The following is a 21523-nucleotide window of genomic DNA, read 5'->3' on the forward strand; positions in this document are numbered from 1 at the left end:
GGGAACTGGGCGTGGAATTGAAATGGTTGGCCTGTGGGAGGTCCCCATTATTGCAGGGGACAGAGTGAAGATGGTCAACGAAACTATCTCGCAGTCTGCATCCAGTCTTTCCGATGTAAAGGAAACTGCAGCAGGAGCACTGGATGCAGTAGACGACCCCTGCAGGTTCATATTGAATGTTTGATGTCCCGAATGGTGGTGAGGGAGGAGGTGTGGGTATAAGTGTAAGGATTTATTATATGTTTCTGTATCGATATAGTGAATAGATGGTTAGAGGGAGTTGGTGCTTTAACATGGAAATGTTTCAAAGAGACTCTTGAATACATTAGGAATTTGTTACTCAAGCCTGTGAATAGAAGCATGTGAGGAAGTCTGTCTGTAAATATGAACATTTTTTGAATGTAGTCCTTGAATAGAAATGGTGAAGTGGTTTCTGAAGGGAGCTCTTGAGTAGATAAGCCAGATGTGTGTCTCCATGGAGAGAGTGCAGGTATGGTAAATGTGATTTTGAACATTGTTCTTGTGGATGACTTATTTTTAAATGAAATTTGTATATTAATTTGATAGTTCTGAAGGCAATCCGTGCAAAGATAAATTCATGATTCTTTAGTGAATAAATAATTACATTGTGAGAGTTACATAATCCCAAGTACTGAAGACCAGAATGTCGGTTATGTATTTTTACCTTTGCTCTATAAAGGACACTGTTTGACCTGCTGAGTTTCTCCAGCATTTTGTGTTTTAACTTTAACCACGGTGTCAACAGATTTCCATGTTTTACTTAACAAGTACTAAACTCATTTTGGAAAAAAATTTACATTTTATCCCAGTATCTATACTTACCTATATAGCAAGGGAATCTACACACACTGATACCACATTGCTTTCTCAGTAAAATGTATCTGAACTATTTCAATTATTACATGTCAACGTTATCACCAATTGGACGAGCCAGCATTTCAGTTCTCTTGTGGCTTGTGGCACGTAATATTACCGTATATCCAATAATGGCTGTAGGAAATGCTGGACTGATTTCCCAGTATTTTCTTGCATTTTATATTACAGCCAATGTTCAATGTCAACCACTTTCAAAACAATTAGTTGGATAAAACTTGAATCAGAGCATAAGCTCTTCATGTGGTGCTGATTTGACTTTTGCCAATTGGCCTAAAATTCTTAGCATGGAAATCAAACAATAATATTTACTCTCCCCTCCAAATGTGACTGATTTAGAACCATAGAACCATAGAATGCTACAACACAGAAATCAGACATTCGGCTCTTCTAGTATGTCTCGACCATTATTCTACTTGTCCCATTGACCTGCTCCCATTCCATAACCCTCCAGACCTCTCCCATCCATGTATCTATCCAGTTTATCCAATTTATTCAAGATCGAGCTCACATTCACCACACCAGATGGCAGATCATTCCACACTCCTACCACTCTCTGAGTGAAGATCTTTCCCATAATGTTCCCCCTAAACCTTTCCCCTTTCAGCTTAAAAATATAACCTCTCATATTTATCTCCCCCAATCTAAGTGGAAAAAGCTTACTCGCATCCACTTTGTCTATATCTCTGATATCTTCTAAACCTCTATTAAACCTCCCCTCATTCTTCTTTGCTTCAAGGAATAAAGTCCTAACCTGTTTAATCTTTCCCTATAACTCGACTCCTGAAGACCTGGCAATATCCTAGTAAATCTCTGCACTCTTTCAATCTTATTGATATCCTTCCTATAGTTAGATGACCAGAATCGCACATAATTTTCCAAATATGGCCTCACCAATGTCTTAAACAACTTCAAAATAACATCCCAACTCCTATACTCAATACTTATATTTATAAAGGCTAAGATTGCAAAAGCTTTCTTTACAACCCTGTCCACCTGTGACGCCACCTTCAGAGAATAATGTATCTGTATTCCCTGATCTCTCTATTCCTCTGCACTCCTCAGTGCCCTACTATTTACTGTGTATTTCCTACTTTGGTTTGACCTTCCAAACTGCATTTCCTTACACTTGTTGGCATTAAACTCCATCTGCCATTTTTTTTGGCCCATTCTCCCAGTTGGTCCAGATTCCTCTGCAAGCTTTGAAAATCTTCCTCGCTGTCCACAATGCCTCTTATTTTTGCGTCATCAGCAAACTTGCTGATCCAATTTACCAGATTATCATCTTGATCATTGATATATACAACAAACAATAATGGTCCCAACACAGATCCATTAGTCACAGGCCTGCAGTTTGAGAAGCAACCATCCACTACCACTCTGTTTTCTCCCACCCAGCTAATTACAAATCCAGTTTACAACCTCTCCATGGATACCTAGTATCATAACCTTCTGAGTTAACCTCCCATGTTGGACCTTGTCAAAGGCTTGACAAGCCTTTGTAGACAACATTCACAGCCATTTTTTGGTAACCTTTTCAAAAAACTCTAAAAGGTTGGTTAAACGATCTACCACACACAAAGCCATGTTGACTGTCCTTAATCAACCCCTGACTGTCCAAATACTAATATATCCTATCTCTCAGAACTCCTTCCTATAATTTACCTACTACTGAATAGGTTTGAATTCGAAATCAATTGGTCTGTACTACTCATTATTTTTCAATAGGTTTACAGCACAGAAGAGGACCATTCAACTCACCAAGTCAGGAATAAGCTCACATGAAGAAAGGATCCCTAAAGCATGGGGCTATGGGATGCATGGGCCTATTAAATTATAGATTTGGACCAATCAATGTGTTTCAGCGTGGAATTATAAAGTTAAAAATTGGAGGAAAAAGCCTCATTTTATCTATTTGAAAATGTCCAAATAGCATCACTAGAAAAATAGCTGACTTTAATTGGTGACTTTAAATAGGAGCATCATCTGTAGTGGGAAAGTAATTATCAACATGTCAAAAAGGTCAATGTTACATCAGGTGATACAGGTATTTAGCTATTTTTGGCATTATTCAATTCGAGACAATTCTCCATGTCTGGACAGAGCAAATTTAAGGATTACAATTTCAAAGACACGCTGGATAGTTCTTACAGTACAGAATATCCATCAGCGAATTACCAAAAAGTGTTTTTTTTTCTATCTTTTCAGTTTTCATGATTTTGTGCTGCATAACCCTTGTTTCTTTCATTTGTGGGGACTGTTAAATATTCCTAAAAATGTAAATATTCCTTTCTTTGTTTGTTATTTAGCATTAGCTGAATTTGAGGAACCAAAAAGATCTACTTTGGTTATGTTTGGAGTGCTGACAATGTCTGTGCGCATCTATCAAGATCGATGGGGCTATGGAGTTTATTCTGGACCAATTGGAACAGCTGTCTTCATAATAACTGTCAAATTTGTATGTCGATTCACTATTACTATTTAGATTGTATGAGTTCCTGTAGCCATTTATTAGGTTTGATCTTTCTGATACTTCATTGGATTCTGAATCACAGGATTTCTTTTCTCTTGCGGAAAAAAAAGTTGAGGATGATCAAAACAAATCTTTAAAATTGTGTAGGGTTGAAAAGAGTAAATATAATGATTCCACTAATGACAAAGAGCAGAATTAAATGCTATAATATTGAAATAATTGCAAACAAATGAGAAACATAATTAGAAAATGCACAAAACACTCAGGTTCCACCTGCTTAAAAAAATAGTTAATATTTCATGTGGAAGATTTTTTGCTGGGACTGGGAAAGGGAAAAAAGTGTTAGTTTAGATTACTGGAGCAGTCAGAAGGTGACAAAGTAGTGTGATGTGCTGTAAGTAGCTGGTCTGGGCATGCTACTGAAGAGAGAAGAAAAAAGCTAATATCATAGTTGGAACAGGTCGGAGAGAGGAGGAGATGACTTGCAATAAAAATGGCCTTCTCTGATTAAGAAATAAAAATCAAGTTATTGGAAGTGTAGAATTCAGCGATGAGCTTGTAAGTCTGTAACACACTGAAATGGTAGATGAGATTCTGTTCCTTATGCTCATTACAATAGGCCACAGGCGGTATGAGATGGAGAATTAAAGAGTCATACACAAGAAGGTCATGGATTCTGTTGTTTGCCACTTTATATTTTCAAATAAAATGATGTATTCAGCAGAGAATGTTTGGACTTATCTAACTTGTGTAGAATGTGTTACCGGTAATATTCTTATCTTCATTTCCATTATTGCATGGTATTGCAGTTAACGAGTTAATTGTGTTGCCTGAGCTTCTGCTAATGCCACTCTGCATCTTCATTGTAGAAAGTACTGTAATTGAGATTGCATTCAGTTATGCTCTGACATTCCCCATCTTGGTTAAGTACTTAAGAGACCTCTTAGGAAGCTTTATACTGATCAGAATCTCACTGGGTAGAGAAATATGCAGAGAATTACATCCACATGGTGGCATATTAACATTTCTGGTGCTTGGAGACAGTAGTTTCTTATGAAACAAAAGTGAAAGAAAATCTTAACTTTGTGGATAACTGATATTTCAGAATTCTGCAACTTACATTTTATTTGGAAATATATGTCACATCGCTAGCAATCATGTGGTTATTTATAAGTTAAATCAGCTCTGGTACTTTGGCTACAATTTGATAAGAAAAATGAGATCGGATGTTACTTGGAAAATGTAACTCCCATAGATGAACAAATATACAAGTCACTAAAACTACCTATGCATAAAAGGAAAGGGGAACTTAGTTACACCTTTTTTGGAATAATCTGTACAGGCCTGATTGGACATATAATAAATGGATGTAAATTATAGTTTCAATAATTAAAGTGTTTTAAACCTTGGAAGAAAAAAAACCAAAAGCCATTCTGATTATGAATAAACATTGTAATTCTACTTGTGCTGAGGAACAAAAGGAAAGCCCATCCAATTGAGAAAGTTACCAAGAAAGGAATTGAGCAGATATTTTTAACTAGAAAAATGTGGATATCACTACCACAGGATGTAATTGCAGCAAATAGTAACAATTTGATTGGCTCAAATACCATGTTTTTATGCTAAGTATTAGCTATATAATTCTATTTAATTCTTAATGTAGATATTCTCTAATCACCTAGAAAGCAAGCCAGAATGTTCTGTGATCACATTCTAAAAAGAGGGATAGTTGTGGAATGATTATAGTAAGATCAAAGGGTTTAGTGGAAGGATGACATGTTTTAATTATTTTAGTAAAAGTACTTGATTTAAAGAACTTAAATGTGAATAAGATTGCTGAATGACTGACTTCTTTTAATTTCAGTTGAAAAAAATGAAAGACAAAAAAGGCCTTTATCCTGATAAGAGCATCTACACACAACAAATTGGCCCTGGCTTCTGCTTTGGAGCACTTGCTTTGATGCTTCGATTCTTTTTTGAGGTACAATTGACCTATTTTCATTTATAGCTGAGACAATTTATACTGGAAAATCTCTTTATCAAGTACATGCCAATTTTGACATGATAGTTAATCAAATATGTTGGTTAATCTTGAGTTATATTATCCAAAGTGTATTGAATAAAAAAACATAATAATGTAGAATGTATAGCCCTTTTCTCACTGCCGACCCTCCCAAAGAATTGGAAAAATTGCAGGACAAACTAAACCTGGCAGCGTTTCACACTGCACCATTATTTGCAGGTAATTCTGCTACTCAGAATTTTAAGGGGGAGGGGTCCCGCCTCCTGTGGTGACGTCGCAAGTGACGTATTGCGTACAGTGCTCTGTCAGCCAGCTGACTGCACAATGACATTTCACAGCTGCCAGTGCTTTAGATATTATGATCTTCATAAACACAAAATCACAATCAGATTAATTTGTGAAATGCTTATTGTTGAAATGTTAATGACATCTGCACATTTAACAAAAAATACTTTTCGATGGAAGGTTTTCTAAATACTGATCAATAGTTTGCCCTGGGCCACCTCACTCAGAGTAGCCAGTGAGTGAGTGAGCAGCCAGTATTGGCAGCTTGGAGCAGGCGGCCATGCAGGGCAGAAAGCAGTACATCAGGGTCAGGTGGGCTCTGGCATGAGAGGCCACGACTGTGGCCAGAGTTGCCACCCCTTTGTGGTGGTGCTTGGGGTCCATTACGATAGACCAGCCCCCAGCTTCCTGCAAGCAGAATCCCACCACCGCCATGGTGCCGGTGCCCAGGAGCGCCCGTAGTGCCTCAGCCGAGCAGCAGCTCCTCACACCAGGTCTGCTTCTCCAGCTCACTCCCCTCATGCATCACTCATGCCAGGCCCACTCCCCCTCACACCATCTACTCTTCCTTACCTGCTCCCTCATACCACCTGCTCCCTCACGTTGCCTGCTTCCTCTTGCCGCTCCCCTGGGTAATGTGACTGTTTTTCGAAGAGGAATTGGTGGCTGCTTCCAGGGGACTTAAACTACAGAGGGGAGCTCAGTTTGTGCTTGGATAGAGTAGGAAGGGGTTCAGGCAGCGGTGCGGGGCTGTCAGAGAGCTGTTGTTGGGACTGTCAGAGAGCAGTTGTTGGGACTGTCAGAGTACGGCTGGCCACGCTGTGAAATTTACCTCCCAGAATGATGCAAGCATGCAGGCACTAACATCACTACTCATACCTGGTAGGACTGGTTGTCATTTCACACCGCCAAAAGGCGATTGGTGAGTTAACTCATCCGGGCTCCCAACTCTGCTCTGAGCAAAACTATCTCTAAATGGAGAGCTAATTCCCATGTCATGTAATTTTACCATGAAACCCCATACTGGAGAATTCTGAGATATCTGGAATCTGGTACTAGGGCTTGATGAATTGTAAAATGCTGTGTAAATGAGGTTTTATAATAGTTGGGAGAAAGCCTTTTCAAGAGGAAAGTGGATGTAAGAGGAACGTATACAGTAAATCACATTAGGTGTACTGACATACTTGGATCTTGGTGTGGAGGTCAGTAGCTTCCTGAAAGAAGCAGCACAAGTAGTTAGGGTTATAAAGAATGTATAATGCTTGCTTGCTTTTATTGGTTGAGGAGTTATGTCGAAAAGTCAGGAAGTCATGTTACAGCTGTATGAAACTTGGGTTATGTCAGATCTGGAGCATTGTGAATAATAGTGGTTGCTGCATTATAGGAAGAATGTGAACGTTTGGTAGAGTTTGTAAAAGTGGTTCACCAGGATTGTTTTTCTTTGGAGAAATTGCGGGGGGGGGGGGTGTAGGGGGGCGTGGTTGGTGGTAAAGGAAAATCTGATAGAAGAATATAATATTATGAAAGGCATATGTGGGATAGATAGTTCAAATCTTTATCCCAGGGTAAAAAAAAAATGCCAAATACTGGAAGGCACGGCTCTAAGGGGGAGTCAATGTTGGTGCGGTAAGTTTAAAGGAGACTTATAAGATAAGCATTTTACACAGCAACAATTTAAGGGAAATTTGGCAGCACATGGGTAGACAGGTGAGGGAGGGTACAGACCATGTGTAGGAAGATGGAATTCAATTAAATTGACAATATGGTCAGCACAGAAGTAGTGGGCCAAAGGGCCTGTCCCTGTGCTGTTCTGCTGATTGTATTCAAAATGCCTTTTATTCATTTTAGATCTGAATTCTTTCCCAGAAGTTCCTGATAGCTTCTTAGTGAATCAATGTGATAAACTCTCGTCGAAATAGCTTTCTATAAATTAAATAATTGTGCAAAATAATTAATTATTAATGAATATTCCTTCCCAATAGGAGCCAACATTCCTCATCTGATAGGGAAACTGTCCTGATCATATGTTTGAAACCTTTAATAATGCTGCATGGTTTTTATGAGTGAATTCTGAAATGAAGAAAAGATTAAAATGTTATTACTTTAATGCTTTATAAGTTTGACTAAAGAAATATAAAGTTCCATATTTGAAGGGAGTAATGCCAGAATCCACCATCCATTACTCAGTGAGCAAATATTTCCTGCGACTAAATAGCAGCAACAAAATGACTGCCACAGTTAAAAGAAGAGGCTCAATATCACCTTCTCAAGAGAAAGTAGTAATGGTCAATAAATGCCCACAGGCACATTCCCTCTGGCAACCAGAAACTAGTAATAGACACTAATGGTGTCATGGATGAGGGAAATTGCTCCATAATCCAGACAATGAGGTATTTAAGTATTGGTGCCATGTTACCTCCCAAGAGGAGTGCACAAGGAGCTGTCTGGGTGTCATTTTAAGATCCTGATGGGAGGTAGCTGGAATAATATTAGACGAGAATGAAGACACCTCAAGTGTGGAGCAATGGTGAATTTACTCTCCTGACAAAATATTAGTCTTATCAAAATTGATAAAGTCTTTCAACAAAGAAGAAAACACAAGGCCTCATGGTAGCCACCTATTTGGCCCTGGTCCAGACATTGGCTGGATCAATGGTTTAAATTGGGATTGTGAGGATATCTGCCCCACTTTTTTTATGACTCATACCCACGTCCACTGGATGGATCACTGTGAAGTCTGTTTTTGGTGCTCAGAAATACCTCTAGCAACAGAAACAGTCCAGCATGAATATCAGCCAAATCAGTCAAAGACCCTGTAAATGTAGCTCTTATTAGATAAAGTTTCACAGACTACCTGTCAATTTCTAGTGAATAAAATCCACAGAATATACAGAGTAGGTGAACTGCCTGAAATCCTCCAAAATTAGCGCTGTGGAAAATACTCTCAGCTTCTCTACCAGAAAGAACTGAGGCTGGTTTGATGTAAATGATCAGGAGGTCCAAGAGCTTGGACATTCATGGGTTGGAGGTTCCAGTATTCTTCAAGGGAAAAGAAACAGCTCCATGGTCACCTTCAGGCAGAGTTTCAACATAAATCTTGTGATCTAAAGAACAGTTGATATGTGGGAAAAAATGCAGGAAACCCAGAAACTTGCTGACATGCTCAGTTTCTTAAGTGCTATCAAGATTACGGATAAATATAACAGCCAAGATTCCAGAGCACTGAGAGTCTAGAGAGGTGGAGATCAAGGACAGAAAGGCAATCAATGTCGACTGAAATTAATATGTCAAAGACCTTCTCAACTATGAATTTGTTTTTGATCTTATCACCTTTGAATCTATCTCAGGGCAATCTATTTGGTCCAACCTTATGACCATTTCTGGTCATTGTGAAGTCGAAAAGATCATATGCCAACTAAAAATCAGACGGTATCTCTCCTGAAGTTCTAAAACTCACTAATAATGAGGTTCTGTTGCAATTCCATAACCTTCTTCAGCGGAAAAAAAAATCCAATTTCAATGATTTATAGTGGGGTTACCCTGCTTTCTGTCACAGGGAAAATCATGAGCAGGGTCCTCCTCAACCATCTCCATACAGTAGCCAACGAGATACTCCTCTAATTGTAATGTGGATTCTATCCCCAAAGAAATACAGAAGCAACAGTATCACCTTTTTGATCTTATTGATGTCTTTGATTTTTGACATCCACGGGGAACTGTGTACAAATGTATCCTTCTCTTACCTTTGCTTCATCATGGCATGGAAGCCACGGTCCTAACCAATGATTCTACATCAGAACCAAACTTAATAATGACCAGTGTCAAGAAAGCTGATGCTGCCCATCATTATTTTTCCAATCTTTCTTGCCTTAGTGTTGAATCTACCCTGCAGCAAACTTCTTGCTGAAGTGGAGCTAACGAGTAAGACTGATGGGAAACTTTTGCCTTTCCTTCAGAATGAAGGTCCCTCCAACCTCCATCATTGAGCTGCAGTACACAGATAATACTTGAGGGCCGAGTATCATATTGGCTCATTCATTTGAGAATATGAGGGGATGGGCCATACATTCAACACCAGAAAGTCAGTGGTCCTCCATCACCTTGACCTCATTGTACAATATTGGTCTTTGATAACACAGGTTCATACGGACACTTTGAAAAACCTGGACTACTTCACATATTTCAGGAGTTACCTCTTAGTGAAGGGAGAGCTCAGTAATGAAATTCACCATTACCCTTGGTGCACCACCATTGCCTTAGGCTGACTGAGGAAATGTGTGTTTGAAATTTAGTCCTAAAATCTGGTTCAATGCTCAAAGTTTTCTGGGCACCCATGATACCTGCCTGGCAGACTTGAAGGATGATATTCTTGGGATATATTGAGCGCAAGCATGCTACATTTTGACACCAGACAAATGGAATCTGTGCAGGGGTTTACCAGGGGCCTGAGGTAGCACAACTGTACCTCTCCAAGGACTAAGATAAAGATCACAATTATAACGTTGTTGCGTCAAGGTTCATATGGACGAATAATGCTGAGGTTGTTTGATGTCAGGCCAGCTTCACTAAATGTATTTGATGTCTCTGGGCATTATTATGAGTTCCTGCTTCATTTAGTGTGAATATCACTTTAAGGGCTGGTACCAGCTGCAACCATTCTCAGCTGTGGAGAGACTGGGTGGCAACTCTGGAGGAAGAAAAGGAACATTTGTTGCTTTATCCAGGGACACAGATGGTCAGAGAGTCATGTGAGTGGAACACTGAAGGAAACAGCATTCATTATGAACAGTGAGGTGGAGTGACTCTGTGTGAAATGAACAATTCAGCTGATCCTCTCTGTCAGGAAAATTCTAGAACCACACCGTGACCAAAGGAAAGGTAATTTTGATTGATCATATCTGGGTAAAAGAAGCAGGAGAATAGCTGCATCAGATTGTGACCATAGTAATGGTCATTTTGATTGACCCATACCTGAGTTGTGGTGGAAGTCACATGTTTTGTTTCCCCTGTGCAAGAAATAGGGGAGTTGTGACAATTGTTTTGTCTGAAAGGATATAGCTCAGCAAGCAACTCAACAAGGATGTGTGAGTTTTTGACAGTCTCTCCCACCTCCTTCGTGATTACTTCTGTGCATCAGTTTAAAAGCCTGCATTTCAACTATGAACTTCAAAGACTGAACTTTAGAATGACTTTCCAAATTGTGCCTAAGCTGTAATGGTTTGTGTATCCCCACCACCCCTCCCCACTACCCCACACCCACACCCACACCCACACCCACACCCACACCCACACCCACACCCACACCCACACCCACACCCACACCCACACCCACACATAAGTATATTCAAGCATCATTGGGGTTAATTTAACTTGTGTTATATTGTTAGTATGTAGCAGCACACCACTTGGCAGGTGAACCAGGCCTGCTTGTATTCCACGTGGCGGGGCAGCCGGCCAAAATGGTGCCATCAGGGTTTTCCCCTTCTTTTCAGCACAGGGCTCAGAAGCCTGCGCTGGGGGACCACGTGACCCCCGGGTGACGTCAGCGCCCCCCTGTGCGGGTCTCAGCTAGGTCCGGGCTGGGAATATAAGTCCAGCCCAACAGCCTGCAATAAATCCATTCTGCTCACCGAGCTCAACCTGTCTGGTTGTGTGTTCTTTCAGTAGCAGTGTAGCTGCTGCTATAATTGGTGACCCCGACTGGTTCAAACATCTTTGAACCCATCATGAGCGAACCTGGGATCAGTGCTATAGCCGTCAAGCTGCCTGAATTCTGGGTTCAGGAGCCGGAGATCTGGTTCGGACACACGGAGGCTCAGTTTCACCTCCGACATATTTCATCCGACACGACCAAATTCTACCAAGTGGTCGACAGCCTTGAGCAGGCCACCGCCAAATGCGTGCTGCACCTCGTTCAGCACCCACCCGCCCAAGACAAATAAGAGACCATCAAGAGTGTGCTCACCAGATCCCTCGGGCTATCCAGGCACCAGCATGCTGCTCAGATGCTGCACCTTGACGCTCTGGGGGACAGGTCCCCGATGGAGCTGATGGACGAGATACTCACGCTCATGGGTGATCACACCAACTGCCCACTCTTCGAGCGCATTTTCCTCGACCATCTGCCTGAGGACATCCGGCCATTACTGGCTCAAGAGGGCTTTACCGACCTGAGGAAGGTCGCTCAGAAGGCCCAAGAGCTATGACTTGAGCGATTCCCGGAGGGCTCAGTGGTCCAGCAGGTCACGAGGCACGGGCATGACCACACCAAACCTGCCCCTAGCGCTGCAGTAGAGCATCCAGCCCCTGCAGGGGCCACCAAGAGCATAATCAGGGGAAAAGCATCTGCTCCAGGCCTCTGCTTCTACCACCAGTGCTGGAGACCCAGGCTCGGAAGTGTCGTCAGCCCTGCTCATTCCAGGGAAACGAGCAGGCCGGCCACTGTTAAAGGCTGCGGTGGCTGGCCAAGGACACAGCCTCCTCTACCTGCAGGACTCAGTCAGCGGCCGGCGGTTCCTCGTTGACACTGGGGCCCAGATCATCGTCATCCCAGCCACGGCTATCGAGTCCAGGATCCGACCTCAAGGACCTCCCCTCCATGCGGCCAACGCAATAGAGATCTGGACGTATGGAGACAAGACAGTCCACTTCCAGATCGGCCGATGAAAGTTCTCATGGAGGTTCACCGTCTTGTCCCTTCTGACCGCCATCCTGGGTACTGACTTCCTCCTCGCCCACGGACTTCTGGTGGACATTCAGGGCAGGCACCTGGTGGATGCCAGTATTTTCCAGGCCATTCGCCTCAATGCCTCCCACACAGAGCAGCCGCAGATGGCCACGATCAGCATGCCAGAGACGAGTTCCAGCAAATCCTGGATGAGTTTCCGACCCTCCTCAAGCCACAGTTCTCTGCTGCCTCACCGCGCCACGGGGTGTTCCACTACGTCCCCACCCAGGGCCCACCAGTTCACACCAAGGCACGCCGGCTCCCACCTGACAAGCTTCACGTGGCAAAGGAGGAGATTTTGCATCTGTTGGAGCTGGAGATCATTTGGCAGCCTGATAGCCCATGGGCCTCGCTGCTCCACCTGGTCCCGAAAGCCTCCAGTGGCTGGCGCCCCTTCGGAGACTATCAATGGCTCAATGAGGTGACAGTTCCTGACCGTTGCCCCATCCCTCACATCCAGGACTTTACAGCCAACTAGCATGGTGCCAGAGTTTTCTCCAAGGTTGACCTGATGCGCTAGTATTACCAAATCCCGGTGCACCCTGAGGATATACTCAAGACGGCCATCATCACCCCCTATGGCTTGTTCAAATTCCTTTGCATGGCGTTTGGGCTCAATAACGCCGCTCAGACCTTCCAGTGCCTCATGGACTCAGTGGGCAGGGACTTGGATTTCGTCTTCATTTACTTAAATGCCAGCAAGGCCCACCTGAGCACCCTTTTCTCCCGACTGGCTGACTTTGGCCTCACCATCAACCCAGCCAAATGCCATTTTGGGAAAAAGTCTATGCAGTTCCTGGGCCATACCATCACAGCCGAGGGAGCCACGCCCAGTACCACGAAAGTCTCCGCTATCAAGGAGTTCCCATGTCCGGACAACCTCAAGGGGCTGCAGGAGTTCGCGGGTATGGTCAACTTCTACAACTGATTCATCCCGGGAGCTGGGCGTATCATGCAGCTGCTATTCGCCCTCATCGCAGCCAAGCACAAAACACTCACCTGGACCCCAGGGCCTGCAGCCCTCGCGAAGGCTACCATGCTTGCCCACCCACACACTGACTTGCATATGGCGCTCTCCGTCGATACCTCTGCCACAGTCGTCGGCATCATCCTGGAGCAGCAGGTGAATGGACAATGGAAGCCACTGGCATTCTTCAGCCAGCTTCTCCACCCACCAGAGCGCAAGTATAGTGCTTTTGACCATGAGTTAATGGACATGTACCTGGCGGTGCGGCATTTCCAATATTTCTTGGAGGGGAGGACTTTTACCATCTTCACTGACCACATACCCTTCACCCAGGCACTTGTGATGGTGAAGGACCCCTGGTTGGCCTGCCAGCAGCATCACCTCTCCTTCATGTTGGAGTTTACCACCAACATTTGGCACAAGGCGGGGAAGGACAACGTGGTCGCTGATGCATTCTTGCAACTGGCCATCTGCGCGCTGACGCCCGGCCTCGACTTTGACCAGCTCACCCGGGACCAGAAGTCCGACGAGGAGATGCGAGCCTTCAGGACTGCCATCAAGGGCCTGCGGTTCTGAGACCTCCCGACTCTGAGCGGCGGATGCACCGTCCTGTGAGCTGTCTCCATGGGCACCCCAGGCCATTGGTTCCCCAGCAGTGGCCCAGGCAAGTCTTCCATCACATCCATGACCTTTCGCACCCAACCATCAGGTCCACGGTCCGGATGGTGGCAGAGCGGTTTGTCTGGCATGGGCTGCGGAAGCAGATTGCGGCTGGGCCAGAACTTGCACCCATTGCCAAATGTCCAAGGTACACAGGCACACCAGGGTGCCCGGGCAAGAGTTAGAGCACGTCCGAGAATGGTTCAGCCACATTCACGTGGACATAGTCGAGCCCTTACCCGTTTCCTGGGACAACTGTTACCTACTCACGGTGGTGGACCGCACCACTCATTGGCCCGAGGCAATCCCAATGCCGGATGCCTCCATGGACTCCTGCTCCCGAGCACTGTCGCACAGTTGGGTCGCCCAGTTCGGCATTCCAAATCATCTCACCAGCGATCGGGGTGCCCAGTTCACCTCTGCGCTCTGGGCACAGCTCGCCAACAGGTTGGGGATCGAGCTACACCGCACCACAGCCTATCACCCACAGGTCAATGGGCTGGTCGAGCATCTGCACCGCGACCTTAAGTCGGCACTTATAGCCCGCCTCACCAGTCCCGACTTGATGGAGAAACTGCATCTGCTCCATGCCCAAGGAGGATCTGCAGGCGTCATCAGCTGAGCTGGTCTACGGCGCACCGCTGGCACTTCCTGGTGAGTTCATCAATGTGCCTCACAACCCCCAGTGGTCGCCTCTCGAGCTGCTTCCCCACCTCCGGGCCAGCTTGGACTCCTTCGCACCCCCACTGCTGCCTAGACACAGCACACGGCCATCTCATATCCCCAGCGAGCTGCTTTCCACAGAGTACATTTTTATTCAGCAGGGCCTGCCCGCGGTACCTCTGCAGAGACCTTACGAGGGGCCATACAAAGTTGTTCAGCATTCAGGGTCTACGTTCACCCTGGACATCGGCGGTAGATGAGAACTGTTTACTGTGGACAGGCTGAAGCCAGCGCACCTCGACCCCACCGAACTAGTGATTGTGGCCCAGCCCAAGAAATGAGGCCGCCCAGCTAAAAAGGACATTGGCGCCAGTTCTGAGGGTGGGGGGGGGCCTGTGTGGCGGCACACCACTAGGCAGGCAAACCGGTCCCACTTGTAATCCACATGGTGGGACAGCCAACCAAAATGACGCCGTCGGGGATTTCCCCTTTTTCTCAGCACAGGATTAAGAAGCCCACGCTGGGGACCACGTGATGCCTGGGTGACGTTAGTGCCCCCCAGCGCGGTTCTCAGCCAGTTCCGGGCAGGGAGTATAAGTCCAGCCCAGCAGCCTGCATTAAATCAGTTCTGCTCACTGAGCTCAACCTGTCTGGTTGTGTATTCTTTCAGTAGCAGTGTAGCTGCTGCTACAAGTAGTTATTGATAAATATATTGTTTTCAAAGAAAAACAATAACATTGCCTAGGTGAATTTCTGTTGCCGCTGATCTGCAATGTAATAGGATGCACTTGCTGGAGTTCAGAAGGATGAATGGAAATCTCAATGCAACATACTAAATATCGAAAAGACTTGATAAAGTGGACATGAAGAAGATGTTTCCAGTCTTGTGAGAGTCCAGGACCAGAGGGCACAGCCTTAGAATCAAAGGATGTCCCTTTAGAACAGAGATGAGGAGAACATGTCATCAGCCAGAGGTGGTGAATTTGTTGCAACATATGGCTATGGAAGCCAAATCATTGGGTATATTTAAAGGGCAGGTGATAGGTTTTTGATAAGTAAGGCCATCAAAGGTTATGGGCAGAAGGCAGGGGAATGGGATTGAAAGGAAAAATACATCAGTCATGGTTTGAAAGGCAAAGGAGAATCAATAGGCCAAATTGCCAAATTCTGTTCTTGTGTCTTAAAGTCTGGTGGTGTAAAGTTATCCACTCGGGTCTCCGGATGTCAGCTGAAAACCCCTTTAAATATAATGCAAACAACAAAATGGCTGTGATAGTACAGATTCTATCACCAATGTGTATATGTACATATGTACAGATGGTAGTGTTGGATGACTGTGATTGGCTGAGAGTGTAGCCACACCTACTGGCAGGTCTTAAAGGATTGCTCCTAGCCAGACCAGGTCATTCTGGACTGGTCAATCTACTTGTGATATGCTCCAGTCTTTTAGTTAATAAAAGCCTTGGTTTGGATCAACAAGTCTTTGGTTCTTTCGACGCACATTACAATGGCATCACGCTTTCCTGTCCCATAGCATACATAGATTGTTCCTTTGTGCTCCAATTCATGTTGCTAAGTGAGGATGTGGGTATTACATGAAGAGTTGCCTCATTAGATGCATGTCTGATGCAGACAAGTATCACATAAGCTAATGTGAAGAGTCATTGGAATTGTCTTGTTTTATGGTGGACATTATTTCACTCGGTAACGATTGGTGAACTAATTTTTGTGCAGGTTGTTATACTGTAGAGCTGAAGACATGGAACTCAATCTTTTCTTTGACTCCCATAAAGCAGCCTCAGCCTTTTTGATTATTCAGTTACACATCAGATGTGTTTTTACACTGTGGATATTATTTTTTAATCAGCTAATGGAAGCATCCAAAAATTGGACGTAACAGAGTATTTCTCTCTTAAAATTTATAGTGGTCCAACACTAAGTTATGCACTAAGGGATACAGTGCATCATTTTGAAACTGATAGATGATAGAAATACAGAAATGTGGTAAACAGCAAGTAGAATTGATGAAATAACAGCCATAAAAACTAATAAACAGTGTTTGTTTCAGTAAGAAGAACGAGGAAAGGAATAAAACATAAATGACATAAATTTAAGGAAGTTTCAACCCAAGAGAGTTATGCTAAATCTTCTTAATTGTACAGAACCTCAAATGCAGCTTTCTGCTTAATTTTGCAGACCAACCTTCAGAAAAGATGTCAAGGCCTTGAGAGAGTGCAGAGATGATAAATGAGAATGGAACCTAGGATGAGTAACTTCAGTTGTATATAAAATGGAAAAGCTAAAGTTGTTATCCTCAGAGCAGAAGTTAAGAGGATTCTTGCTACAAATCTTCAAGATATTGAACTGTTTTGATAGAGTAAATTAGAAGTTGTTGACTGGTAGAAGTATCGGTAATGTGAGAACACAGGCTTGTGGTGATTTGCATGGGAACATGAAGAAATGTTTTTTACACAGCAAGTTACTATGCTTCAAAATGAAGTGCTGAAGGGTAATAGAAATAATTTTAATGATTTAGAAAAGAAAATAATATAAATACTTGAACAGAAATTTTGTGTGGCTATAGTGAAAAGTCAGAAGGGTCAAGCCATTTGGATAGCTCTATCAAAGAGCCAGCACATGTATAATAGTCCAAATGTCATAGTTATGTTTTGAATAATTTAATTTAATGACAGGCACTGTATAAATGCAACTTTTTCTCTGATTCGTAAAACTAAATTAATTATTGATTTGTTGATTTTCTATAGCATTTGGAAGCAAGTCTTGCTGTAATTGATGCAAATTTACATTCATAGGAATGGGATTACAGTTATGTACACAGCTTCTACCATTGCAGCCTGGCTGCCTCCTTTATCTTACTTCTCCCAAAGATGAACTCACAAGCAGGAAGCGGAGGAAATCCGATAAAACTAAGTTGCTGCACACTCTGCTGTGTTTGAAGACGGTAAAAATCCTCTTTCCAATTATATTACATTATATTTCTGCACTGCATTCTCTTTCAAACAACACTAAATGCATTGTATGATGTGAAATAGAAGTTCTGCATCATACCTTCAGACAGAATAATGTTCAAAATGCATCTTGTGAAATCTTGCTGTTATGCAAATTTGTATCTTAAATGAATGATTATAAATATGTGGAAACAAACTATATTGAGTTTTAAAAATTAGAACAAAATTAATGTTATGAAAAGGAATCCAGAAATGAAAGAATATGTGATTGAAAGGTAACATTTTCTGTCCAATATTGTGTTTCTGTGAGCATATCCCAAGACTTCTCCAAGAAGTTCTCCATAGGAGCAGGAGGTAATTGTGCAATCCCTGTTTTCAGCCAGATAGAAATACAAGTTAGGACAGAAGCTGCTGAACTGGTTTCATGTTCAAATTAGCAAATTATATTGGGAGAATTCAGGATTAGTCATAACTTTTGTCGTTCTCATCTTTTGGAATGAAATAGTCTGCTGAGAGTTGCTGTCCACACATATTGATGATCTCTTGAAAGATAAACACTTGGTTAAGTGATGATATTGTACAGAATTCACTTTGCAGAAGCAGGCCATTCACTCAAATAGTCTATTTTGGATTTGCGCTCCATATGAACTGCCATATGGGGCTTGAATTTCATTTGCCAAATTTCCAGCCACTTACAATAATCTATCATCACTGACTTAATGGAATAAATTAGATGGAAAAAAAATCATGTGTATTCTGAAGAGCCACTTCTGTCTGCATGGTGCTATTGTACATCAGTGTCCAATTTGCTGAACTGAGGTGCAGCTGCAGTTGCTCTTGTAATGTTGGCATAAACACACAACCAGTCATAATCTGGAGAGATCGTACAGCCAGATCCCTCATGTTGGAGGAGAACTCTGGCAATGAACATTTCATTCTCACCCAGTCCTGATCTGCATGGATTGCACAGTTCTGTCCAGGAACATGAGATGTGCTGTTTTTGTTACCTGTCAAATTTCACCACCACAACACAAAAAAAAAATCCTGATCATAGGACTAAGTTTTGATGATTTGTACTTTATCCTTTCTACTTCAGACCATAAGAACATAAGAAATAGGAGCAGGAGTAGGCCATCCAGCCCGTCGAGCCTGCTTTGCTGTTCATTCAGATGATGGCCGATCTGATGATAGGCTAATTTCCACCTATCTGTCTTTTCACATATCCCTTAACTCCCCTATGTAAAAATCTATGCAACCTTGTCTTAGAAATATTTACTGACCCCTTGTCTAAATGGCATGGATCTGTTAAGATCTGTACAACACCTGCAACCAGTACAAGAATTATTGTGCAAATAAATGTTGCTGATGACATCAGCACTAATACCTGAAAATATATTAACTTAGTCATGTAATATTTTAAGTAGCAGGCCTAAGATATATTGTCAGATCATCTTTTTACTTAGAATCTATTCACGGAACTGTATTTTTAGCATAAATATTGAATTGACTTTTTTGCTGTGTTTATTTTCCAAAAATTTGCAAAATACAAGCAGTACATTGTTAAATAGATTTTTGACAATACCAAAAACTTAGATTTTAGTTTGTGAGTGACTTGAGAATTAAGCATGAGGAAAATGCTAATTGTATTTCAAATGCATTTAATTTTCTTGTATACTTTAGGGCCATATATATATGCATTGTGGCTGTGAATGTTGTCTGATCCCATGACTTAATCTATTTTTTAGATTTCATAGAAGTGAATCTTTAAGCTCGTGGGTGTCTATTTCATGTTGCTGTGGCCTGAAATTCTTTGCCATTTTTAGTGAATTTGAAGGTTATGGTGTTGAGGATCTTTTGATATTTAGTTGAGGCTTATTCTTCCCAGAAAGAGGTAGAGACAGGAAGAGTGAGCTAAAAAGAGGAGGAAAAATAAATAAGTGGGAAGAATGGTGAGAAATAAAATGTGAAGGTAATAAACATTGAAATTGGAGAAACAACTTGCAGAAATCTTTGGACTTGTACACTGATATCACATTATTCCTCAATACTCCCCAGGAATCTACTGTTCATTGTGTATGACATAGCCTTATTAGAAGTGAAAAAAATGCAGCACATCACATATTGGAATTAAATTCCAACTGCTATTGATCTGTCCATCTTACTAGCTGATCAGTATCATTCTGTAGCTTAAGATTACCTCTTTTTTTTTTCATTATCCACACTGACAATGTTCATGACATTAGCAAACTTTGTATTCATCCCTTCTACATTATATTCCATGTCTGATTTATTAATATACGTATATGACAAAGAGCAAGGGACTCAGCACTGATCCCCATTGCTGACTTCCAATCATAAAACCAAGATTCCACCATTACCTTTTGTCTCCTGTAGCAAACCACTTTTGGATCCTAAAGGATCTAACCTTTTAGACTACCCTTATACATGGGACTTCACTGGCCTTACTGATGTCAGCATATATTCAACAACAATGCCAAGTACCTTGAAACTATGTGGTGTGTGGGTGAAGAAGTGAGCTTCAGTCCAATCAAAAACCTTCATCATATTTCTATGTGTGCACTTATTTTTTTTTTGTAAGTCCATCTGGGTCATCTGTTTCAGTTAATACTTGGATCTCTCAGCTTCTAAAGTTTCTTAGCTTCTGATTTTTCTCCTATGTGAAACCACAAGTTTGGCAAGAGCTTTAACATTGAATTCATCATCTGTTTTTTTAAACATCTGTGTGAAAAATCAAAGGAAGGCTTTATCATTAATATGATGAATAATAATCTACTTTATTTGATATTCTTCATTAAAAAAATCTGGATCTAGGTACTACAAACATAGTATATATTTGCCAATAATAGAAAACTTTTGAAGACTTTATTGTAGAGCAAAATAAGGTACAGGATCTGAATATAAAATTATTATAATGAGTTTATTGTCAAATACATTGTACAATTTCATGGCTTGTTTCAGCATCATGCTGAATTAGATTGAAAAGAGGGTTGGTGCGAGAACGCAGCCTTGCTTCACGCCATTGTTAATGGAGAAGGGTTCAGAGAGCTCATTGCTGTATCTGACCCGACCTTCTGAAAAACCTCACAAAGATTAGCGTATACAGAGCTGTTGTCATACCCACACTCCTGTTCAGCTCCGAATCATGGGTCCTCTACTGGCATCACCTACGGCTCCTAGAACGCTTCCACCAGCATTGTCTCCGCTCCATCCTCAACATTCATTGGAGCGACTTCATCACTAACATCGAAGTACTCGAGATGGCAGAGGCCGACAGCATCGAATCCACGCTGCTGAAGATCCAACTGCACTGGGTAGGTCACGTCTCTAGAATGGAGGACTATCGCCTTCCCAAGATCGTGTTCTATGGTGAGCTCTCCACTGGCCATCGAGACAGAGGTGCACCAAAGAAGAGGTACAAGGACTGCCTAAAGAAATCTCTTGGTGCCTGCCACATTGACCACTGCCAGTGGGCTGATCTTGCCTCAAACCATGCATCTTGGCGCCTCACAGTTTGGCGGGCAGCAACCTCCTTGGAAGAAGACCGCAGAGCCCACCTCACTGACAAAAGACAAAGGAGGAAAAACCCAACACCCAACCCCAACCAACCAATTTTCCCTTGCAACTGTGTCTGCCTGTCCCGCATCGAACTTGTCAGCCACAAACGAGCCTGCAGCTGACGTGGACATTACCTCTCCATAAATCTTCGTCCGCGAAGCCAAGCCAAAGAAGAAACATTGTACAATGTATATATGCACCAGTGCTGCAGTGGAACAATGACTTCACATAAAATTTCCTACAGTAGTATATGTTCAATTAAAAAGAGATAATAAATTAAAAAGAT

At 42.5% G+C, this 21523-nt stretch overlaps 1 protein-coding gene across 1 annotated transcript in view; it reads left to right on the forward strand.

The window, feature by feature from the left end:
* Nucleotides 1–21523, forward strand: part of mymk (myomaker, myoblast fusion factor) — a 34368-nt gene that overhangs the window by 1486 nt on the left and 11359 nt on the right. Inside the window, exons 3-5 of the mRNA XM_069891678.1 lie at nt 3204–3352; nt 5232–5348; nt 17506–17654. Of these exons, the coding sequence (XP_069747779.1) occupies nt 3204–3352; nt 5232–5348; nt 17506–17649 (410 nt within the window). The 3' untranslated portion in view covers nt 17650–17654. The remainder of the gene's footprint in view (nt 1–3203; nt 3353–5231; nt 5349–17505; nt 17655–21523) is intronic.

The sequence above is a fragment of the Narcine bancroftii genome, chromosome 1, assembly GCF_036971445.1.
Source record: "Narcine bancroftii isolate sNarBan1 chromosome 1, sNarBan1.hap1, whole genome shotgun sequence".
Classification (NCBI taxonomy): domain Eukaryota; kingdom Metazoa; phylum Chordata; class Chondrichthyes; order Torpediniformes; family Narcinidae; genus Narcine; species Narcine bancroftii.